The sequence below is a fragment of the Lepus europaeus genome, chromosome 2 (genome assembly GCF_033115175.1).
Source record: "Lepus europaeus isolate LE1 chromosome 2, mLepTim1.pri, whole genome shotgun sequence".
Taxonomy (NCBI): domain Eukaryota; kingdom Metazoa; phylum Chordata; class Mammalia; order Lagomorpha; family Leporidae; genus Lepus; species Lepus europaeus.
Window position 1 is genome coordinate 79796291 of NC_084828.1, and position 23871 is coordinate 79820161.

At 52.7% G+C, this 23871-nt stretch overlaps 1 protein-coding gene across 4 annotated transcripts in view; it reads right to left on the minus strand.

Moving 5' to 3' along the window:
- Positions 1–2206: 2206 nt before the first annotated feature.
- MYLK (myosin light chain kinase) overlaps positions 2207–23871 on the minus strand; it is a 263559-nt gene continuing 241894 nt past the window's right edge. For 3 of the 4 annotated variants that reach the window (XM_062208961.1, XM_062208954.1, XM_062208979.1), the window contains 5 exons: positions 18060–18212; positions 14594–14717; positions 9076–9205; positions 7400–7531; positions 2207–4301 (listed from right to left, as the gene is read on the minus strand). In XM_062208961.1, the coding sequence (XP_062064945.1) occupies positions 4051–4301; positions 7400–7531; positions 9076–9205; positions 14594–14717; positions 18060–18212 (790 nt within the window). In that variant the 3' untranslated portion in view covers positions 2207–4050. The remainder of the gene's footprint in view (positions 4302–7399; positions 7532–9075; positions 9206–14593; positions 14718–18059; positions 18213–23871) is intronic. The other variant, XM_062208970.1, reaches the window with a different exon arrangement.

Genomic DNA, 23871 nt, shown 5'->3' on the forward strand with positions numbered 1-23871 from the left:
CTAATCTGTGCTACCCGGCAGTAGCTCCTGGTTACGTGTGACTCCTGAGCACTTACCATGTGTCTCATGCAACTGAGAGACCAAATTTTCTAATTGTCCTTCTTACTTTAAGTCATTACTTGGATGAGTTAACTCACAGTGGTCAGCACAGATCTAGAAAATGGTAGTGACCTTGCCTCGGGACAGTCTAGGTTATTTTGCAGCCACAAAGCACACAAAAGCCTTGGTGGTTTATAAAAAGAAAGGCTTGTTCCTTGCTTGTGCTCTGTGTCCATTTGGGGCTGGCTGAGATCCAGGGGCATAGAGCAGCCACTGTCTGATGTATTGCCAGTCATTATGGAGAGTTTTACACCAGCACTTTATGAAATGCCCTGGCTCAGAAGGGACAAGCATCACTTCTGCTCAAGGCTGTTACCCTCCAGGAAGAGTTCCAAGCCCCACCTTACCAGGGAGCCAGGGCTGAAGACTTGTGTCCCAGGGGACAGTCCCCCCCACCCCAACACAAATAAGCTTCTCTTTTATATGCAGAGAAGGAGGGGCTGGGGACAAAGGAAGTGGCACTCTTTGTGCAGAACTGAGTTTCTCCGGAATTCAATTTTCCATCACTTCCCTGATGCTCATCAGCACGGATTTATCAAAAGCCATCTCAATCATTTTAATACAAAGAACAAGACAGTCTTTCTAGAAACAAAGTCAGAAGTCTTTTAGTTACAGAGAAACATCTTTTAAATGTAGATCTGACGTGTCAAGAAGGATCAATTGGCTTTTTTTTTTATATGTTTGGGGGTGAAAATAAATTGGAAGAGTCTGTTTGTTATTTTACCTGGTGCAGAATATATATTGTGCGTTTTTCACTAAAAAGGGATACAAAGTCTTGAAATTTAAATACAACACATTCCTCGCTAGGAACATCGGTAGAGTGTGATAGTCTTAAAAATAGGATAAAAGGGGCTGGCATTGTGGCATAGCAGGTAAAGCTGCCACCTGGGACGCCAACATCCCAGATGGGTGCCAGTTCAAATCCTGGCTGCTCAACTTTCAACCCAGCTCTCTGCTAATGCACCCGGGAAAAGCAGCAGAAGATGGCCCAAGTGCTTGGGCCCCTGCCACTCACATGGGAGACCTGGAAGAAGCTCCTGGCTACTGGCTTTGATTTGACTCGGCCCTGCTGGTTGTAGCCACTTGGGGAGTGAACCAGTGGCTGGAAGATCTCTCTGTCTTGCCTTCTCTCTCTAACTCTGACTTTCAAATAAGTAAATAAATAAATCTAAATTCTAAATATTAACTGGATGCAAGATCATTTTTTTCCAGATTACACTGTAGAACTACAGAATCATCTAATCTAATATTTAACAGCACGTCTTGAATTCTTTCTGGAATTTATAAAGTCTCTGTCTGGTGCTGTGGCACAGAAGGTTGATGCCCTGGCCTGAAGCACTGGTGTCCCATGTGGGCACCGGTTTGAGACTGGCTGCTCCTCTTCTGATCTGGCTCTCTGCTGTGTCCTGGGAGAGCAGTGGAGGATGGCCGAGGTCCTTGGGCCCCTGCACCTGCGTGGAGACCCAGAAGAAGCTCCTGGCTCCTGGCTTCAGATTGGCGCAGCTCTGGCTGCTGCAGCCAGTTGGGGAGTGAACCATCAGATGGAAGATCTCTCTCTCTCTCTCTGCCTCTCCTCTCTCTGTGTAACTCTAACTTTCAAATACATAAATAAATCTTTAAAAAAACAGAATATCTAAAATCTCATTTGGATATCCCAGGACATGAGGAACTCCCAGTCTGGTATCGGGTAACAGCTTCCTGTAAAGCAGTAGTGACGGTTTCCTGATACAAACACTTCGCTATCAACACAGGGAAAACACTGCCAGCCAGGAATAAATTACATCAGGTCACCAATTCAAACCAAGCCCTGGTAATATTAAGGACAATGGTGACTGTGTCACCTGTAAAAACAAACAAAAAAAAACTCACATAAGGACCGGAGACTATAGAATGTGGTGGTACGAAACTCATGCTCAAGACAGCTTTGGAACTCCGTGTAAATTAGGCACCTGCATCACTAAAAACAACTGAAGTCATCCTGCTTCTTGGTAACACACAACCAGAGTCGTCAATTCTTCCCATTGGTGCAGCGTGACGTAAAGCTTTAGTTCTGAGATGTATCTGTGTGTTTTACAAGTGGTGTCACAGAAAGAAAGAGAAGTCTACATGCACTGTGGTAATCCTTTATTTAAAAACGGTGAGCTGACTACGCTGTAGTGTTCTCATCTACCATTCTGACGGCATCACAAACGGAGGGAACAGGAACACAATTTCAAAAAGGCATTAACTTGTAAACACGCATATACGTCACACCTGCACACGCACGCAACGTACATGCACACGAAGGTTATAGGCTAAACATAATTAAGTGACGAAGAAAATCTTTGCTCTAAGTCAAATTAAAACCCTTTATTATAATAAACTGTGGCAATACTGTGGCTATTATGAAAAATATTATAACTGTTTAAAAAGCAAAAAAGGAAAAATACTGGCAACTTGAAACTAGCAGCAAAAAGCAGATAAAAATAGAATGGAAGATAACATAAAACTAAGTAATATCAAGGTTCTAATGTTGATACTGTGTAGGATTGCACTGGAATTATTTCAAATTGGTTCTTGAGGAACTAGTAAAAAGTCCTTTGAAATATGAAATGTGTCACTTTACAAACAGTGGAAAAGAAAACAAAATATTTGGAATGTTACACACACACACACACAGAGGAAATGTTTAGGCATAACAATTTATGTTCTTTGTTCATGAACTTCAAAAGGATTTATAAAGCAAAAAATTTAAGTGCCAATGTCGTGAAAAGTTAAAAATTCCTAAAGCTGCGAGAGTCAGTGAGTTTATGAGGTCTAAGATACATTTCAAGGTTGGGGGCAAGGCATAGCTGATCTACACTCAAGAAGAAAAAGATAGTGAACCCATAGGCAGGCTGAGCTTTTCGGAGATGTTGAAATGCAGGTGCATTCAACTCAGACTATCTTGAAAGAGTCCAGAATGTGTGGCATCCTATAGCTCTTTGTCAGCTGAAGTCTGTCTCAGAGTGGCCAATAAATAATGAAGACTAATTTTTCAGCCAACTGGCTTTTCCTACATCCAAACACAGAAATCTCTTCCACACACACAGAGCTGACAGTCTGTAACAGCACAAGGACGAATCTCGGTTCAAGGAGAAAAGCACGTGAACAAGGATTTTTTTTCTCCCCTGTGAGTTCTTATCCAAATGTCTGAAGCTGCTAGACATTTGCAGAGAGGGGGATAACTTTAGATTCCTACTGATTTCAGAAGAAAGGATATCTTAGTTTTCCTAAGGAAGCCAGAGTCATCCGAGAGCAGGGGGCCTGTTTTCAGAATCTAGGAGGTGTAATGAACGGTCTTAGTGCTTAAATTCGCAACAAGATCAGATGCAGGAAAGCCTGCAGGTAGACCGGGGAGGGAGAAGCAAGGTTTGGATGTCTGCAGTACACTTTGGAAGGAAGTGCGCCTCGTAAATCAGAATGGCTCAACTGCTTTCAGAATAAAGCGAGGTGTTCCTGGAGAAGACCCAGCTGTCTGTAGTCCAGGGGGAGGGTGCGGGGGTGCGGGGAAGGGAGAGAGACAGAGAGAGAGAGAGGCCTTCCATCTCCAGGCCCTCTCTGGGCTAAACTGGGGCTGCAGAGCCCAGAGTCCTTACTGTGGCCTTATTTTTCACGGGTGGGTGCAGTTGGGAAATTTATGGTGGGCCCAGGTGAGTAGCTCTTTCTCTCTGAACTGAATTCATCAGGCAAGTTACTGGAAATTTCCCTAAATGAAATCCCGCTGCACCAGGATCTTAAGGTGCCAGCTAATTCAGATTAATGCCCATCAGCGATGCTGCTGAGTTTCAACTGCTGTGGCGAACCATCAACCCCCAAGGGACCTAACTAGAGACCCTGCCACACTAGGTGCTTTTGCTATCTTGAGTTTTTGAGCTTTAGAGAATTAGTCCTTGTAACATGACTTAAAAACTGCTTCCCTCTGGCTTTGCTTCACTCCTCCTCTTCCTCCTCTTCCCCTTCTCCTTCTCCTTCCTCCATGGTTTCCACAATGAGCTCTGCTGTGCAGGTGGCTTCTCCAAGACTGTTGACAGCCTTGCAGGTGTACTTGGCGTCGTCATCCCCGCACACGTCGCTGATAATTAAAGAGCAGTTCCCGTCCTCGTCGTAGTCTATCTGGAAGTGGCGAGACTCCCTGATTGATTGGTCATCTTTGAACCAGACGACCTCGGGGTCTGGGTATCCTGCGTCACAGGCAGAGAACACAGGTTGCAGAAACTGTTATTCAATTCTTCTTTTAAAGGTTTATTTATTTGAAAAAGTTACAAGGACACAGAGGGAGAGACAGAGTTCTTTTTTAAGATTTATCAAATCCTCCTTTTTTTAAAAAAATAAAATTTGTTATTTATTTGAGAGGCAGAGTAACAGCCAGCCAGCCAGCCAGCCAGCCATCTTCCATACGCTGGTTCACCCCCTAAATGGCTACAACATTGGGTTGGGCCAGGCTGAAGCCAGGAGTCTGGAACTCCACCCAGGTCTCCCATATGGATGGCAGGGGCCCAAGAATTTGGGCCGTCTTCCACTGTTTTACCAGGTACACTAGCAGGGAGCTGAATTGGAGGTGGGGCAGCTGGAACTTGAATCAGTGCTCTGGTATGGGATGCCAGAATTGTAAATGGTGGCTTAACCTGCCACACCACAACACCAACCCTCAAGTGTTTTTTTTTTTTTTTTTTTTTTTTAACGCAAACAACCCCTAAGCTACCTCTGTTGGTTATGATGGGGGAGGAGGGGAGTCAAGGCAAAAATTATAATGTTGGTTCTGGTGCTGGTGCTGTAGTGTAGCAGGTAAAACCACCACCTGCAGTGTCGGCATCCCATATGGGTGCCAGTTTGAGTCCCAGCTGCTCCACTTTTGACCCAGCTCTCTGCTATGGCCTGGGAAAGCAGTAGAAGATGGCCCAAGTCCTTGGGTCTCTGCTACTTTCATGGGAGATCTATAAGAACCTTTTGGCTTTGGATCGGCTCAGCTCAGGCCATTGCGGCCATTTGGGGAGTGAACCAGCAGATAGAAGACTTCTCTGTCTCTTTCTTCCTTTGCCTCTCTGTAACTCTGCCTTTCAAATAAATAAATAAATCTTTAAAAAATTATAATATGACTTTTAGTATCTGTTTTGATATACACATTAGAATATGGGTATGTACTGTAGGTACCAGCATCCGAATCTCCAAATAGTGTTCTAAAGTTTCCCAATTACAGTTCCAATCCTGTTACCCATTCTGGAAGGGTTATCACATCCCCCTTTCCTTATGATGCACACACAGGACTCATTAAAATACCAAGCCAGGCAGAGGTAGGCTTTTGGTATAGCTGTTCACACACTGCTTAACATGTCTGTGTGCGATTTCAGAGTGCCTAGATCGGAGTTTGGGTTCACTGTCCAAAATGCTTGCAAAGGGATGGGCCAGGCTGAAGCCAGGAACTGGGAGCCCAAAGCAGGCTCTCCCCCGTGCGTGGCTGGGACTCAGCCGCTTGAGCCATCACCAGCTGCCTCTCAGGGTCTGCCATTAGCAGGAAGCTGAAGTTGGGAGTGGACCTGGGACTCAAACCCAGGCACTCTGCCATAGGACACTGGTGTCCCAATGGGTGGCTGAACCCCAGGGAAAAGCCTGCCATGAATTTTGTTTTTACTTAAACAGGGTCAATGTGCCTTAATTTCTCCTCAAAGCCCCTGTCAAAAGTTATAGAAACACCAAAGAAATAATCCCAAAGAGGAACCCACCTGCAGATAATAATCGTTGTTATAACTTCAAAAATTATAGCAGGACAAAGGAAAGCAGGGGACCCAGGGACAGTGGTGATGGTGAGAGCGTCCAGAATGCCCCAGAACCCCCCGGGGCTGAGAACTGCCACGCTCAACAGTGGCGGCAGCAGCGCATCCACTTCTGTTCTTAACTGAGTGAAAACACTGAGAGATTACGGAGGGCAAAGCTTTTTACAAGGCATTTAGATAGGGTTCTTTTACCCGAAGGCCACCGTCTGGTCACACGGCTGCGGCATCGGCCAAAGCGGGAGGTGGGTTTGTCCTGACCGCTCCTCTGTGCTATGCTTGGGAAAGTTGCTGAATAATCTCAGTGCTTTATTTGGTCAGAGCAGAATGGGCGCTAACCCTTGACTCTGGCTGGCACATGAAAACCAAGGCTTACAGCCAACACCTGGCTTATCTTGCCCTTTATCTTTCTGGAATGCTGCAGTCCCTGGAAACTACAATGCTCTGTGCTATCCACTGTGCTCACTCTGGAGGGACGGGCGTGCTCAGGTCCTTTAAGGTCTCTTGAGCCCTGAGCACCTGCAATCTTCTGTTTGCATCATTGCTGGCAGGCGGAGAAGCCACAGGGGGAGATGGCACACTGCATGGTGCGCCCCAGGGGCCTGGGTGGGACTCTGAAGTCTCCAGTCACCCAGCACGTGCCCTCTCTCTGCACTTAGCAATCCTGCAACTTTTTTCTCCATGCCATCTTTTTTTTTTCTTTTAATTATTTATTTTTTATTTGAAAGACAGAGTTACAGAGGGAGGGAGGGAGGGAGGGAGGGAGAGAGAGAGGGAGAGAGAGAGAGAGAGAGAGAGAGAGAATATCTTCCATCTGATAGTTCACTCCCCAAATGGCCACAGCGGCTGGAGCTGGACCAGATCAAAGCCAGGATCCAGGAGCTTCATCTGGGTCTCCCACGTGTGTGCAGGGGCCCAAGCACTTAAGCCATTCTCTGCTACTTTTCCCTGGTTCATTAGCAGGGAGCTCAATAGGAAGTACAGCAGCAGGGACTTGAACCAGCACCCATGTGGGATGCTGGCACTGTAGGTGGCAGCTTAACCCACTACGCCACAACATCAAGCCCTGTGCCATCTTAAAAAGTCTTTCAAGGTTTCCCCTTTTCACATCCATGGCCCAGAGTCACTCCTGGCCCTGGCTGTCCTCTGAACCCAATAGCTCCTGTCCGAGGTCACACAGCCTGCTGACCAGTGGCAGAGCCACCGAGCTTGTGCCCTGCACCTGTGGTGCCAGCTTTCCTTTGGGACCCTCTTGCGGGCAATTCACGTGTCACTAAGCATGTTCCGTGACAAACCGCGTGTAACCCGGGTCTAGCGGCCGGCCTTCAGGAGCTGGGAAAGGAGGGAGGGCTCCCTAGGGCCTGCTCCCTCTGACCCCGTTTCCCTGAGGGCTGGCTGTTTCTACTGACTGGGGCTGCAGGACCTGACACCGCAGCTGGGGGTGGGGGGAAGGGGGAGGCCCAGAGCAGGGACCCGGGCACCCAGCCCTGCCCCGCCCCGCCGCGGCTCACCTTCGATCTTGCAGTCAAATCTGGCGGCGCTGCCCTCCACCACCTCCAGGTCACGAATGGTCTTAGAGAAGTAAGGTTTCACGTGCGGCTTCTCCTCCGCCACAGCCTCCAGGAATGCTTGGGAGACATCTTCTGAGAGACAGAGAGGGAGGCCAGGTCACTGCCTCCTCGCTCCGTCCTCTCCCTCCTCCCCACCAGCTTGAACAAGCTTTTTTTTTTTTTTTATATACAAAGGGATTGCTATAATTTAGCAAATAACGCAGCCTAGAGATCTGAATCACGCACACGCCTTTCTCCTGGGGATGGCCTGGCCTGCCGCCAGATGGGTTTTGGCAGAGAGAGAACTGCCCGAACCAGGGAAGGGTTCAGCCTCCTCGCCTTCCCTTCTGCTGACACATTAGAAAAGGAAGTCATCTTCAAAAAGCATTCTTGGCTACATTTCCTGCTGCTCAGGACTGGCTGAGGGCGTCTGAGAGGACAGAGCCTCCGAGGCCTTCCAGCCTTCTGCTCGCTGCCCCTCCCCCGCCGCTACAGCAGGTCCTCCACCTGCTCCCTGGGGCAGCCGCAGGTCCTAGAGGCGCCTTCTTGTCTGTGACTCTGTCCTCCACACTCACGCTGCCTTCACGCTGTGAGACTGCGGACCAGGCCATGGGGCTGCTCCAGGGAGAAGCTGTAACCCTGGGCGGCTCCCAGGTCCCCTCACTCCCACTGAAGTCACTTCTGGGTCATCTAGGGAGTGGCAGGAGTGGCTCAGGAGGGGCCAGGCCCACGTGCAGCAGACTCTGTCCCCAGCCACAAAGGAGCTGCAGAGCAGCCAGCTGCTGGCCGTGCCCGTGCCCCTACCTCTGTGCACTATGGGGATTAGACTTGGCTTCTCACCTGGGGGTACTAAAAGCCCCAGACAGCATGGGTCGGAGGCTGTCTCTGGCCAAAGGCAGCGCCTCAAGCCGACAACGGCGAGCCCCTGCATGCATTGGAAGCTGGGAGAAGTTGAGATGGCCGGGGCAGCATCCCAGAGACGGTGTCTAGGAATCAACATGACTGTGCTCCAGAAGGGGTGCTGCCAATCCCCATGTCCCCTGTGCAAGTGACGTGTTCCAGCTGCGTGAACAACGCCAGCAAAGCACAAGGGGTCTTCAGAAAGTTCACGGGAATTGCGCATTATGAAAAAAACCTGCGCATGCATTTCCAACTAGTTTTGGAAAAAAATAAGCTTAACTTTTAATTCCCTTAAACGAACTTTTTGAAGTGCCTTCACACGAACTCTGTGAGTTAGTTTTGGTTTAAAACAAAAACACAAAGACAGGACACGGAAGGATATTGATCGAACAGCTGGATGTGGCTTTACTTTTGCCCATCGATAGACAAGAACACTTCTGCAATAGCTGTTGCTGCTTCTCACACAAAGCATAGGGGAAAGAATAACTCAGGCTACCTATTTCTGTCCGATAAATAATGACTTCTGCTTTGAAAACAAGCAAGCCTCAGGTTAAACAACAATCGCTAGACTTAGTAACTGCTGTTGGGGCAACCAAAAAAAAAAAAAAAAAAACCTTCTGAATTTATCCTTGTAGAATGGATTAAAAAAAAAAAAAAAAAAAGAGGAAAGAAAAAAATCCCTAAAGGCAAAAGGCCCCTCTGCCCGCCCGCCTCTTGCATCCCCCGGGGTGCCTCACCTTCGGTTTCAAGTCTCTCTGAAGTGAGCGGGCTGGTGGGTGATCCCGTGGAGGATTTCCTGCCGCTGAGCCCTGAGATCATTGCCATAGAGGACAGTCTTCCAATGGCTCTCACAGCATTGCCCGTTTTCTGGAAAAGAGACACTGGGGTTGGGCTCAGGCGGTGTCCCGGGCTGCAGCTGGGCAGTGCTGGGGACCCGGCCCAGGGGAGGCAGCCGGTCCTGGAGCGAGGAGTGAGCACTCTCGGCGGGTCGGAAGATGTTCGGGGAATGGAATGGGGCCTGGAACTGATGTGTGCGTTAATGTGACTAAACAAGGTCAACATGAGACAAAAAGCCTTTTCATACTGTGCTTCAGCTCCCATAAAAGGGATAGTTTATATAAAGCAACTGCAGGCTGAGACAGCTCCGAAGACTTATTGCTGACCCGGCTCCGCGGGCCTGCTTCTCGTAAAACAATGCCCGTGACAGCGTTGTCATTGGTCAAGAGAATCGTTACTACTGATCCCACTGATCCTGGGGCAGCAGCGAGGCCACACAGTCCACTTAACCCCCTCCGGCCTCAGGATCCTTCTCTGCACAAAGAGGGGGCTGGACAAGAGGACCTCCAAGGCCCATGCCTCTCTGTCTCTGATCTGGGAGACGCTGGCTACTCCAGGCCGAGTCCCTGACCGCATGGTGCGGCTTCAGAGGGGCACTCTCCCCCAGGGGACACTCAGGCATCCCAAAGAAGCACATGAAGAAATGAAGAGCAAGGGCAGCTGGCTCTTCTGGGTGGCATGGCAGAGGACAGGCAGGGTTTCTGCCGAGTAGGCTCAGGGGAGCTGCAGTTTCTTTGCATTGTGAAAATTCGACCAAGCAGAGGATTTAGGTCAAGAAATCCCCAATAATGGACAGCTGTGCCTCTTCTCTCACTTTTTTCCCCCCTTTTCTGTGGTCAGTGAGGTAAGAACACTAAGGTGTAACCAAGTCCCACGCCAGTACACTAGGCAACTTCTGTGTTGCCACCACAGGCTGCGCCCCAGAGAGCAGATGTCCCTGTGGACGTGCGCCTGGTGGAAGCGGTCGGGCGTGGCCTGCACTCACTCAGCTCACTTTAGCTGGGCCCTCGTGGGTTAGCTCCATACCCCAGGGACTTGAGGGACGCACTCTAAGCCAGAAATACCAAGCGTTTCCAAAGAACTCCCGGATGCTAAGGAAGCGCATGGAAAGTTGCGTGCATGCAGTTTAAGGGGGCCCCATGGTGGCAGCCACCCCCACCCCGCCGTGTCACTCCCCAGTTACACCCTCACTGCCTCCTTGCACTCTTTCGTTCACTTGGGCAGAGGCTCCACCTTGCCCTGGCCTTTAGCCCTCAGTCCTCACGCACGTCACTTTATGGGGTGGGTACATTGCAGCCGGGTGAGGCGGCACTGAAGGTGGTGAGTGACAACCCGCTTAACTCTGGGCAGCCGCGTAAGGACGCCCTGCGGACGGATGCCTGCTCTTCTGGGACAGGTGTGTTTGCTGTACTACCTGAGGGTAGAAGCCTGGCCCTTCCCCTGGAGTCCACCTGCCCTCCCTGCGCGGCCGGAGTCGGAGCCAGACCAGCCTACTTCAGCCAGACTCTTGGACTCCGCCCTTCTCTGCTCGCTCATCCATCTCTTTCTCCAGATCGGCCTGCCCTGGGTCAGGAGTCTCTAAACCCAGAGTGTTCACTCCCTACAAGGGGCGGCTTCGTCCTGGGACCCCCTGACCGCTGCGTGACCCTGTGCAGGTCACGTCCCCTCTCTGGGGCTCTGTGTCCTCAGACCCAAAGAGGAGCCTCTCCCACGGCAGACAGCGCAGCAGAGAAAGCTCCCTAACCCCACAGCAGCCTCAGGACTGTCTTGGTCTGTGCAGAGCACTGAGTTGATGTCTTTTGTAGGTTTTGTTTTGTAACAAAATTACCCAAATAAAGTTATCCGAATGAAGCAAACGAAAGGGTTTACTATTGCAAACGTATTAACAAATAAGCCTTGCACATGGAGACATGCAGCGTATAATTTCTAAATTCTAAAAACATATAAGTGCTTAATAAGCAAATATTTTAAAATAATCTATAGTGGCCGGCGCCACGGCTCACTAGGCTAATCCTCCACCTGCAGCGCTGGCACCCTGGTTCTAGTCCCGGTCGGGGCGCCGGATTCTGTCCCGGTTGCCCCTCTTCCAGGCCAGCTCTCTGCTATGGCCCGGGAAGGCAGTGGAGGATGGCCCAGGTCCTTGGGCCCTGCACCCCATGGGAGACCAGGAGAAGCACCTGGCTCCTGGCTTCAGATCAGCGCGGTGTGCCGGCCACAGCAGCCATTGGGGGGGTGAACCAATGGAAAAGGAAGACCTTTCTCTCTGTTTCTCTCTCTCACTGTCCACTCTGCCTATCTAAAAAAAAAAAAAAAAAAAAAAATCTATAGCAGGATTCAATCTTTGGGACAGATTTGTGGGAGAAAAATTGTTAGGGAAGTTATCTGTCAGCACTAGAAAAGAAAGCAGTTGGTGTGCTGCGGTGTTCTGGCTTCATGTGTTTGAGAGGTGCTTTACTAAGACTTTTGGAGAATTGTTGGAAAGCAAAACAACAAAGTTTCAACTCCGATCCTTGTATCCAGAGATTCCTTTCCTCCTTTGGGGGTGATCCTCAAGACTGGGGTCCTGTGTTCCTGGTAGGTGGTGTCTGCCCCAGCCCCCTCCGTACCCAGCAGACTCCCCACCCACCGTAGAGCCACCTGCGGGTGCCCAGCCTCCCTGGCATGCCTGGGACTTTGGGGCATCCCAAGATTAGGGTCTTTCAGCGCTGATCCGCAGTCTGTGGCAAACCTAGGCAAGCTGGGCACGCTACAAACAGCCAGCACACCCTCACCAGCCCCAAGACTACTCTTCTGCCCGGAAAGTGCGCTACATCCTGATGCGACGTCCGAGAGCGCTCTGCGCTCTGCGCTCTACTGAGCCTAGTGCTGCACCCCACTGGCCTTCGCTCCATACCACCAGAGTGCTGCTGGCTCCTGGAGCAGCACCGCCCACTGACCTCTGAGTCGCAGGCTTTTCCTTGCAGTTTGCACACAGAAGCCCCGTTACCCTGCTCAGCCTACCCAGCCCCATCGACTCCTCGCCAACACACCCTTGTAAAGTTCTTTTCAGAGAACTGTCAAATAGACTTTTTTTCTTGGGGGGGAGGGAATAACTTCATTCTAGGGTTGCTAATACAACTGATCATTCATGCCCAGCCTGTCCGCGGTGGGACTGCCTGGAGGGATTCCCACCTATGTTATGTTTCCTCTGGGGCCTTTGATGAAAGTCACACTAGAACAACAACGGGGCAGCCTGTGTGCTGCTGTAGAATGTTCTGGGCCACCTGTGTCTGCCCTGCCTAACCCTCTTCTTTCAGCATGGGTCACCCCACTCTATCCATGCCACTGCACCCTGTCCCAGTGTTCAGACACTCAGCTGCCCCCTCCAGGAAATCCCATGACTAATGACACTGCAAGCAACAGCAACAAAAATCGACCTGATTAACACAGCAGCACAAATCACAGGTCCCTGGCTCAAATGGCTGAGCAGTTCCATTTGCTTCCTTTCCCATTTCCTTATCTCTTCTCCCAACCTGCCCCCTGGGTTGAGGTGGCTCCACCTGCAGATGTTCCCCAGTGATAAGGCTGCTCCTTAACCCACAGCCCCACTGGAGCACAACCCAGTGAACTCCCTGTTCTGAGAGCTGCCCCACCCCAACACCAGCCTCCCTGCCTTCCTTTGAGACCCACTGGGGCCACAGAGTCATTAGCAAAGCCAACCTTTGGCCTTGTAGCCCCTCCTCCCTCTTTTCTAATATTTGCCCCTCTAATCCCTCCCAGTGGCACCAGAGGGTCAGCAGCCCAGGTGTTCCAGCTCACCTTGCATTTGAGGGAGGCCAGGAGACCTCTGTAACCATTAACCTGGGGAGGGGGCTGCCTAACCAAGAGCCACTGCCACTGCACAGGAGCTCTGGCTGGGGTGAGTCTGGGCGGTGGTCCCTTGAACCCCACCCCCTGGCCCTCAGTCATCTTTGTGCCCTCTCCCAACCTGTGAGGCTTAGGTTCCAAAGGAACTGTGGTTTAGTCACCCCACCTGGCAAATTTCCAGTGCCCCACCCCCAGTAGTGATTTCCTTTTTCTCGGCCACCCAGGCAAAGTCTCAACGCCCGCAAGGTCCCCTGAGTGCCCAGCTAAAAGGCTCTGCTGCTGTCCAGCCCCACACAGCCAGGGTAGGCTCAGTCCCCACCACTGTGCCTTGTCCTCCACCTGTGCGGCTGTCGCCTCTTCTCTGGCTTCATTTCGACCCACTGCTCCTGGGAGCTTTTCCTTAGAGCCACGTCAACTCTGGCTGCAGCTGCCCCCCCCCCCCCCCCCAGTCCACACTCACGTACTCACATACGGGGATGGAGAGCCACATGGGTAGTTCCATTCCTGGTGTGTCTCATTCCCTTTGCCATCTCTGTGTGTGTCCATCCCCTTACACTCTACGTTCCCTGAGGACAGAAGCTATACCCTCTCAGAAGCCCAGGAATCTCAGGATACTAGTGTGACAATAAAAACTGGAAACCAGATGGCGGTAGTGGTAAGCACACTGTGGTTTTGGGTGCTAATTTCACCTGTCTTGCTATCAGAGGCAGTTTTGTGTTGTTGGAAAGACTGTGCTTCGGAGCTAGGCTCTGAGTTTGGGTCCTGAATCCACTTATCACCTGTGTGAGCCTGGTGACTTTCCCAACCTTTCCTTGGCCTCAGTTTGTCTGTGAAGCAGACTTGACAACAGTACCTGCCTCCAGAGATCAAAAGACTCAATACATGAACGGAGCTTTGAATGGCCCCTGACACATGGCCAGCCCTCAGCACACATTAGCCACAGGCATTGTTCTGGAACACTCACCGTGTACCAGGCATTGAGCTGAAGGCCACATGAAGATGTCACTCTCAGAACAATGACAGGAAGGTGGTACCACCACCGCCATTGAAACCAGAGAAAGGTGGAGTCACTTGCCTTTGGCCAGCTGTTGGCGTAGCTAGTAACACAGCACACAGCTTTCCCGCCGGCTGGGGACCCGTGTCCATCTCCTTGGATCATACACCCACCTCCTCCATTGTGGAAAAGCGTAGGACTATCGCGCCACCCACAGGGAATAGGCATTCTCTAGGGTCGCCCAGCAGACCTCAAGGTGAAGTCGCTCAACCCTAGCCACGAAGAGATGGGGCACCAGAGGCTTAACGTGGGTGCGGGACAGGCTCTGTGGCCTCCCTGATCGGTCCCTCGAGGACAAGGCTGAGCAGGACCAGAGAGATGATTTCCCCCGAGCAAGCACTCGGTGCTCAGGACGCTGCACAACAACGGACCTGAGTCGGCTGCCTGAATCAGTCCCAGCGCGTTTCAGATGCAGATTTAAAGATTCTTGGAGTGAGGCCAGGCAAGCAAGGAATGACAGTGGCTGGAACAGAGCAGCCACGTGGGCAACGCTCCTGTCCAAGTGCCACCTGCATTACCTGCCATTTTCTTCTTGCCATGTACTTCTTCATGCGGTCCTTGGAGAGCTTCTTGGCCTCCATGTTCTTGGTATCCTTCATTAGCCACGGGTGCTGGAGGCACTGGGTGCAGTCCAGGCGGTTTCTGAGGAGGGAAGAGAACAGAGGCTTTCTGACCAGGAAGGGACCAGAGACGTCAGTGGTCACAGCTGTCTCCTGTCACACAGGGCAGAGCCCAGGACCCCTCTCTGGACGTGTTCACCAGGATCAGAGACACTGTCCCTGCCACCATTTCCCTCACATTGGTCTGGGCAGACCCAGCAAAGGTCAGTGCCAAGAGGCCTCCCCACCAGGCAGGCAACCTCAGGCCCACAGCTGGGACACCTGTCTCAGGTGGCACAGTCCAGCGTGGGGGCTGGGGCCTCCCCTTCTGGAAAAGGGGAAGTGAAACATGAGGACAAAACCTGTGAGTGTCACTCAACCCTTGGGTCTTGTGGTGAAGCCGAGGATCAAGATTTTTCTGTTACAACCCAAAACAGTGTGCCCTACATACAACCTGTGATTTAGGACAGCCTTAGGCCTGGCACTCATTCAGTCTTTCAGGGCCACTGTCTTCACTGGAACAGGACTAATGAAGCCCAAAGCATCAAATACCAAGTGCAATCATCCACAGAGAAACTCGACAAGAAAGAAGCATAGTGAGCTTCAGATAAGAGGATTATATGGGATGATTTGCATTTTCCTATGGTCTTCAAATTTTCTACAATTTACACATATTGATTTTATGATTAGAAAATTTAAGAGTGCCAATAGGTGGAGATTTATGGTTTGAGAGTTAGTGGGAATCTAATGTCTTTATCTAATTCATGTAAGTTCTTTGTGGCCAGCATTGTGGCATAGCAGGTAAAACTGCTGCTTATGATGCCAGCATTCCATACGGGCACTGGTTCAAGTCCTGGCTGCTCCACTTCCAATCCAGCTCCCTGCTAATGCACCTGGGAAAGCAGCGGGGGATGGCCCAAATGTTTGGGTGCCTGAATCTATGTGAGAGACCCGGAAGAAGCTCCTGGCTCCTGGCTTCAGCCTGACCCAGCCCTGGCCATTGTGACCATTTGGGGGTGAACTAGTGGATGGAAGACTTCTCTCTCTGTCTTTCCCTCTCTCTCTGTAACTCTGCCTTTTTTTTTTTTTAAGATTTATTTTATTTTACTTGAAAGTCACAGTTACACAGAGAGAGGAGAGGCAGAGAGAGAGAGAGAGAGAGAGAGAGAGAGAGGGAGAGAGAGAGAGAGAGAGGTCTTCCATCTACTGGTTTACTCCCCAAATGGCCGCAACAGCCAGAGCTGCACCGATCTGAAGCCAGGAGCTTCTTCTGGGTCTCTCATGCGGGTGCAGGGACCCAGGGTCTTGGGCCATCTTCTACTACTTTCCCAGGTCATAGCAGGGAGCTGGATCAGAAGTGGAGCAGCCCAGTCTCGAACCAGTGCCCATACGGGATGCCGGCACCACAGGCGGCGGCTTTACCAGCTATGCCACAGCGCTGGCCCCAACTCTGCCTTTCAAGTAAATAAATAAATCTTTGAAAAAAATAAAAAAGATCTAGATACTTTTTTAAAAATATCAGTTCTTTGGTGATTCTGTTTTTAAAAAGATGGATTTATGTATTTGAAAGGCAGAGCAACAGAGAAAGAGGAAAAGCTGGGGCAGAGAGAGAGGAAAAGCAAAAGGAAGATTGTCTGTCGTCTGGTTCACGCCCCAAATGGCTACAACAGCCGGGCCGGGCCAGGCCCAATCCAGGGACGTGGAACTCCATCCCGGTCTCCCCCAGAGGGCAGACGCCCAAGTACTTAGGTCAGTATCTGCTGCTTCCCAGGTGCATGAGCAAGGAGCTAGATTGAAGTGGAGCAACCAGGACTCCAACCAGCACTCTGATAGGAGATTCTAGCTTCACAGGTTAGATTAACCCACTGTGCCACACCACCAGCCCCCGGTGGCTCCATTCTGTGAGCACAGAGAGGCCCACCTTGACTATCACTGGTCAAGGTCAGATGAAAAAATAAGGAGTGCATGCATGAGCTCGTTCGCCCAGTCCTCAGTGTAAAGGAGGCTTGGTTGCCATCACTGGAGCAGTTACCAGCAGGGTGCTTTCACCTTGGGAATGTGGGAGCTCTCACAGTGGGAGGGAGCCTCTACAGCCCCATCCAGATTCTCCTTGGGTCCCACCTACTTCTGATGCAAAGACCGTGACAGCTCTGAGGCCTCATGGTCAAGGAGTAGAGAGTGGGGCCCACAGGGCAGCTGAGCCTTGAGAGGTGGTGGAGAACAGGGAAACCAGACAGAACCATCCACAAGACTCCAACATGGCTCTTTTAGCAACCAGGTTCTCCTGTCCTAAACAGCACCTCTCCCAGAGGGGCGCAAGCTGCAGCCTCGGAGGGCTCTGCGGGCCAGACACACAGGCACAAGCCCGGCCACAGAGCCACCTGCCTGGCTCTGGAGGGCAGCTGCCCTGCCTTGCCACCCTCTAGAATGCCAGCCATGTCACCTCCCTTCTCAGGCAAGGCTACAGCTGGACCCTACTGCCAAGCTCCTCAAAGCCCAGCCTCGCCTGCGGGTCCCGGTCCCAGTCTTCACCAAAGCCCAGGCAGGCGCCGGCTTCTCCAGGTCCCTTCCTCCCATGCTCCTGCCCCTTCACCGAGGACTAGTGGGTGGGCGAGCATTGCTCCACCTGTCTTCCGCCTCACAACATGGGTGAGGTGCCCAGCAGGCAAAAGAACCTCACCACCACTACCCCCGTGCCTCCTTCCCCGAGGTGCACAGAGTCCCTCTCTGGTCCTTAGCCAATTCTTCTGCCCAGGACAGACCTCACCAACAAATCCTGCTCGACCGCCTCCAGTCTCATCTCCTCCGGGACCCCACCCTCCACCCTGGCACTGCAATCCCACTGTGCACCTGTTCTCTTTTGCCTGGGGAGGGGGTAGAGGTGTGGAGAGGGCTGGGCCTCGTGGTCTGGGGCTATAGCCTCCCTCTGGCGGTGACACAGGCACCTGGGCACACTCAGGCTGGCCGTTCTCACACCAAGCCAGAACCCCCCAGGCACCTGAGCAGGACCCACAAATAGGCTCTCAGGTTGCCCTTGCCACTGCTCTTGCTGTGCAGTGGGCACCCCCCATCCCGCTCCCTTGCAGAGGGGCCAGGGCTTCAGCCACCCCCAGAAAACAAGGGGACACCCTCTCCCTGCACCGTGGGGTCGGTGCCTCATTTCCAGTGAGGTTTCTGAGACACTGGAGATGGACACAGAGCCAGTGCTGGAGAGCAGGGCCTGGTTAGATCCCCTATCATCCATGCACACTCAGGCTGCGGGCCTGGCAGCACCCGCCCACCCCTCCTCGAGGACACGGGGCCAGGGAGGGAGGTGGGGGAGCCCCTACAGGAGGAGGAGAGCAGGGAGGGGGCAGCCACCACGGCTGGAATCACTACACTTTACTTCATGTCCTTCTTCAGCAAGTTGCTGATGAAATCCTTGGCGTCGTCAGAGATCTCATCAAACGCCTCGTCGTCGAAGTCCCAGGTGGCTGAGGTAACATTGGCTAAGGTCTCATTGTCATTGTCACCCATGAAGGGGGAGAGGCCGCTGACCCTGGTGGATAAAAGCAGAAGAGCAGGGGTGAAGAGGGGAGACCCTGGGGAGGGGGAGGGCAAAGCCCTTGTGCCTGCCTCTCCTCTCCCCCTACACACACGCCCCCACCCTTTGCCCTTCTCCATTGCTCATCTTCTGTGGGGTCTCACCTGTTTCTTGGCACTGCCTTCCTTCGAGGCTGTGCCAAAGGACCTCAATTTTGTGTGCAGACCTCTGTGTGGTCCACACCAGGGCTGAAAAGCCTGTGGGTCCCGGTCCCAGTCTTCACTGAAGCCCAGGCAGGCGCCGGCTTCTCCAGGTCCCTTCCTCCCATGCTCCTGCCCCTTCACCGTGGACTAGTTGGTGGGTGAGCACTGCTGCACCTGTCTCCCGCCTTTTCTGCACCCTCAGCTCCAAGAAGGGAGTGCTCCTCTCAGGCGGGCCTGGCAGGCGGGCTTGGAATCAGCGTGTGGGCTCAGGGCCCTCGGGCGCTTCTGCCCCGCTAGATGGCATCCCTTCAAGGCTGGGCAAGCCCCCTAATCTCTGGGTCACAGTTCTCTATGAAATGGAGAACCCCTGCTAAACTGCAAGGTGGGCACTTAATCGAGACGACCCCCAACACTGACCACGTGCTGGGCACCAGGCAAAGGGCTCCAAGTGGAAGCACTTGTTTCATCTTAACCTCCCGGCAGCACAGAGGAAACAAAAGCTCACAGTGGGATAAGCAATCTTCCCAAGGACTCATAGGTGGCCACAGTTGCACGCAGGTGTCGGTCAGCAGAGCCTGTCCTCTTAGCTGCCACTTCCTGCTGGCATTGCTATGGAGACCGGGTGAGCTCAGCAGCTCAGCAAGGACCACAGATGTGAGACGGATCTGCCGTGCCCCTCCTCTCCTCACCATCCCTGACCCCAGGGCTGATGTTTGCAAAGCAAAGGATCTCAAAGCCCAAGAGAACCCAGACACACACACACTGACCTGGGGTCGGCCCTGTGGTTGTGTGGCCTGCACAGCTATCTTGGAGTCCCGCCCTTATTTGGGTCTTACTCTGGGTTTAATGCTCTCCTGATGTCATCTTGAAATTCTTAATGATGTTTGAGCAAATTGCCCCGGCTTTTGACCTTGCAAATTATGTAGCAGATCCTGTCCTGATCCTGCTCTGAGGCCCCCAAGCCATTGGCATCTGCAGTTAGGGCCTTGCTTACGGCCCTTCTCCCAAGCCCCTATGAGTTCATCACCATATATGGCTATGAGGTATATATTCTAGAGCTGCCTGGCATTCGAGAGACAGGCTCCCGCTTAAGGCATCCACCCCTCCCGGAACCACGACTGGCAGAACAGAACCCCCTTGATGTCCTGGAGAAAGCTTGCAGCGGGAAGAACCGTGAATTATCTCACTCTGATGAACACATTTGTGTTTTGAGTGATAGATTTTTGTAGATGGTGTTTTTAAAAGCAGGACACAGATTTGCATTTTACAAAGGCAAAGGGATGATGGTTTTGGCCATGACCCCAAGAGGCAAGGCTGGGTGTTCACGTATCCAAGTCTGCACTGGTGTGTGCTTCTCCTTCCCCTCCTCAGGTCTCAGTTTCCCCTTTTATACACCGAGGAGACAGGAGACTGGGCTGGAATTCCCAGGGGACCCAATTGCTGCCATCCTGTGTGGCCTCAGCAGCCCCATCAAGAAGCACCCTGTCTCCTGCTCGCCAGCTGCGCGCTGCTCCCTGTCCCTGACACTTTTCCATTGGAAGCCAGAGAGGGAAAGCCCTGCCCACTCCAGACGACAGCAGGAAAAGCAAGTAGTCCCACTGTGGAATGCTGCGAGGTCCCCCTGGCGAGCCTCCTTTCCTAATTAGGAGCTGTAATCCTGCAAAGATGGGTCTTAATCTCCCAACGCTCGCTCCTCGCCTCCGGCCTCTGGCACCCCTCCTCCTGGCAGCCCATCCATCAGAAACGGCCCCCTCTCCCCTGGCTGGCTCCCAGCCTGCCTGAGCTCCCCAGCACATTCCCTGGCGGACAGCACCTCTCCAGAACAGAACCTGAGGTAGGAGGGGACTTCAGAAGTTCAGGGAAAATGGAATTAAAGCATAAGCTTGTTTTGGTGCAGTTTTGAGATCCATGCCTACAAAGGGTCTTCAAAAAGTTAGTGGAAATTCACAATGAGGAAAAAGCTGTGCGCGGATTTCAAAACTGCTTTGCACAAAAATAAATGTACCTTTTAATTCCATTCCTCCGGGGACTTTCTGAAGCACCCTTAAAGTACATGGCATGGTGGCAAAGAGAGCATCTGAATTTGTAGTGATGCTATTTCTCAGTGATGGGATTTCATAGGACCCCAACATTTTCTCTTTTGGACTTTTTCTCCATTGCCAAAATTCGCATAAGGGATTGTGTATTTTTTCATTTAAAAAAAAAATCATGATTTGCTAAAAGATAAAAAAGAACCACCCAATCCACAAATGCAAACCGTCAGCATCAAGACAAAGCTCCTGGTCTTCCCTGCTTTAGCCGATGGATTTATCTGGATTTCACAACATTGCAGTTGGCCAGGGCAAGTCCCCGGCCGTGGCACTTTCTCTGCACACAGTATCTCGAGCACATACCAAGTCTCCCTGCTCACTCTGCAAGGCCGAGTACTGGTGTCTGTGCCGCAGGGTCACAGAGGGAGTGACTGCCTGGCCATCCGGCAGGGCACAGGGGCATCAGTTCTTCATCCCCCTGCTGCACAGCTTCACCCAGGGCATCTGCGGCCCAGGCAGAAAGTCAGGAGGCCATGGGCTGCGGAGTTGCCTCCTGTGCCATGCTTTCTCCCTGCAGCCTTGCAGGTCACAGACACGTGGCCTGGCTGCACCAGCGGCCAGCCAAGGGGACCGTGTGTCTGCCAGCACAGCTACTGAGTGCTTAGATGGGCTTAGACTTCCACCTCGTCCTGGCCCTCAGATTCTCTGGTGGGGGCTTGGAGAGGGCTGGGTGGGCCCCTAGGAGCAGCTAACTGTTGTTTTGTGCCATGGCCAACCAAGCAGAGGCCTGGGCTTCAGACATGGGAACCACAGCCCAGGTCCCTGGACAGCAGGGCCTGAAGGTGATGACCAGGCCTGGCAAGCTCGGAGGCAGGAGGGCTGGAAGCAGAGAGCACGTCTGGGCTCTGCAGTGGAGCGGCAGGGCCAGCTCTGGGTGGGGAAGACTTGTTCCTCGAGAAGAGCTCCAGCACAGGGACGCCTCCTCCCAGCTGACAGGGCTCTGTTCCCAGGACTGCTCACTGGCCTTGCTGCCACTCACACACCTCTCCTCCATCCTGGCACCTCCGGCCACGCACCAGCTAGGGTGGCTCCTGGTGCTGAGGGAAGTCCTGCTTGGAGAAGGCCTGGGGGAAGGAGGCGGGGGCTGCTTCTGCCCCTGGGGTTGGGGATGGGAGGGGCAGCAGGAATTTGGAGCAGGGAGGAGGGCAGGGCCAGGAGAAGAATCCCGGTGTCCCCGTAGGCAGCCAGGGAACACCATGTCCTCGTCCTGGGGTTGTAGGGGAGGGCAGGGAGGCGGCAGAGGGGTGGTGGCCTTTGGAAAAGGAGGCAGGCCTGGATTTCTTCCAATGGAAGTGTGGCTTCCAGCTCTCCACACTCTCTGCCAGAAACCAAGCGTGCCCCCGGGAGAGCACCCAATCCTGCCTTGCACTTCAGAATCAGGCGGGCTCCACAAGCCCACCTGCTCCTTCCCTTCCCCGCCCTGGGAAGGCAGGCTGGAGGCCAGCCGGGCAGTGGTGCAGTCCTGGCCTCTCATCTTCGGGAAGGAGCGCCTCCAATGATGCCAGCTCCCCCAGGGCTGACAGCTCACTGCTTAGGAGGACCTCAGCCGATACAGGGCAAGGAGCAAGTACGTGATGACCCGGCTCCAGCCACACACCAGGAGGAGTTCCCTAGCATGAAGGATGGCCTGGCAGGCAACCCGGCTGCAGAGAGGAACAGAACTGATGCGAGTGCCCCAAGGGCTGATGGCACAGCCAGGCCGGAAGGAGGCCATCGGGTTGGCCCCCATGGCTTCCATGCCGCATGCTCTCTCCAGGGCTCTGGCTGGGGAGGAGGATTCTGAGGTCTTGATGCACACTGTGAGAGTCAGGTTGGCCACTGTGGTTGGGTCCGGGAGCTGCTGCACAGGGCTGAGCCAGCACTTAAGCCAGCCTGCTCCTCACCAGCCTGCCTCCTGACACCTCTCTGCCCAAACACCTTCAGCCTGGTGCCCCAGGCATCGCAGCACCTTCTCCTGTTTCAAAGACTCTTCCCCAGTTCTTGGTCTTGGCTTTGGAAGTCTTCTATTATAATGTAGCCCAGGGCCTCCCGTGAAAAGAACTTGCATTATAAAAGAAAGTGCTCTTCTGGCCAGCAGTCTTAGTTCTGAGTCCCAAGAGGATGTTCAGAAATGCAGAGACCACTGAAGCACATGGACCCGAATGCCTGCAAGCTGGGAACCACTCAAAAGCCCACCAAGGAAGAGTGCAGAGTCCCTGGATTACGGTCACACAAAGGGACACTGCAGAGCATTGAGAGTGAACCGTCCACAGCCACACACGCTACTGTGAATAGGAAGAGCCAGACACTTCTCTCTGTATGATTCCACTGACAGAAAGTTCAATAACAAGGGCTGGTGCTGTGGTGCAGCAGGTTAAGCTGCCACCTGTGACGCCAGCTTCCTATCTGGCCACTGGTTTGAATCCCAGCTGCTCCACTTCTGATCCAGCTCTCTGCTAATGCACCTGAGAAAGCAGCAGAGGATGGCCCAGGTACTTGGGACCCTACATTCACATGGGAGACTGAGATGGAGTTCCAGGCTCCTGGCTTTGGCCTGGCCCAGCCCCTGTCATTGCAGTCATTTGGGGAGTGAGCAAGAGGATGGATGATTCTCTCTCTCTCTGTCTCTCTGCCTCTCTCTGTCTCCACCTCTCTCTCTGTAATTCTGCCTTTCAAATAAATAAAATAAATCTTAGAAACATACACACACACAAAACGAAAGTTCAGGAACAAGCAAAGCTAACCCATGAACATAATGGTGACCTCTGAAGGTAACCAGGAGGGGGCACCAGAGGGCTGCAAGGGCCCTGGCTAGGTTGCATTTCCTGACCTGGACTGTGACCCATACAGAGCAGCCCTGTGGTTCTGGTTTGCCCACGGCTGTGCCCATTTTAACACTGAGAGTCCTGAATCTTGGGACACCTATCAGCCACAGGTAAACTGGGACAGCTGGTCACCCTGCCCAGACTGGGGGGTGGCAGCCAGCCATAGGGACTTTCCTGGCCCCTGTGATCTCAATGCCAAATGAAGACTGAATGCAAGCATGACCCACTCCAAGTTGTTCTGAGGACCAAGCACGAGCCCCTGTGAAGATCCCTGTGCTAGGAAGAACAGTTCGCAGGGGTCCGGGGTGTCCCTGCGGCCAGAGGTCAGTGTGAGCAGCTGCAGGCCTGGGGAAGCCCTGGAGGAAGCAGACGAGGCCTGCTGCCCTCTGTTCCTTACCCTCCTAGCATCATCACGGCAGCTGTCTCCACCCAGTGGGGCTGGTGTAGGGAGAGGTTGGAGCTGCATGCCTGGCCAGGGGTTTCTCCCCTGCTGCTCGGAGGGAGGCTGCCCTAACCGTGCACCCCACAGGAGTGAAACTCCTGAGCCTGGGAGAAAGCTACATAGCTCAGAACTGCC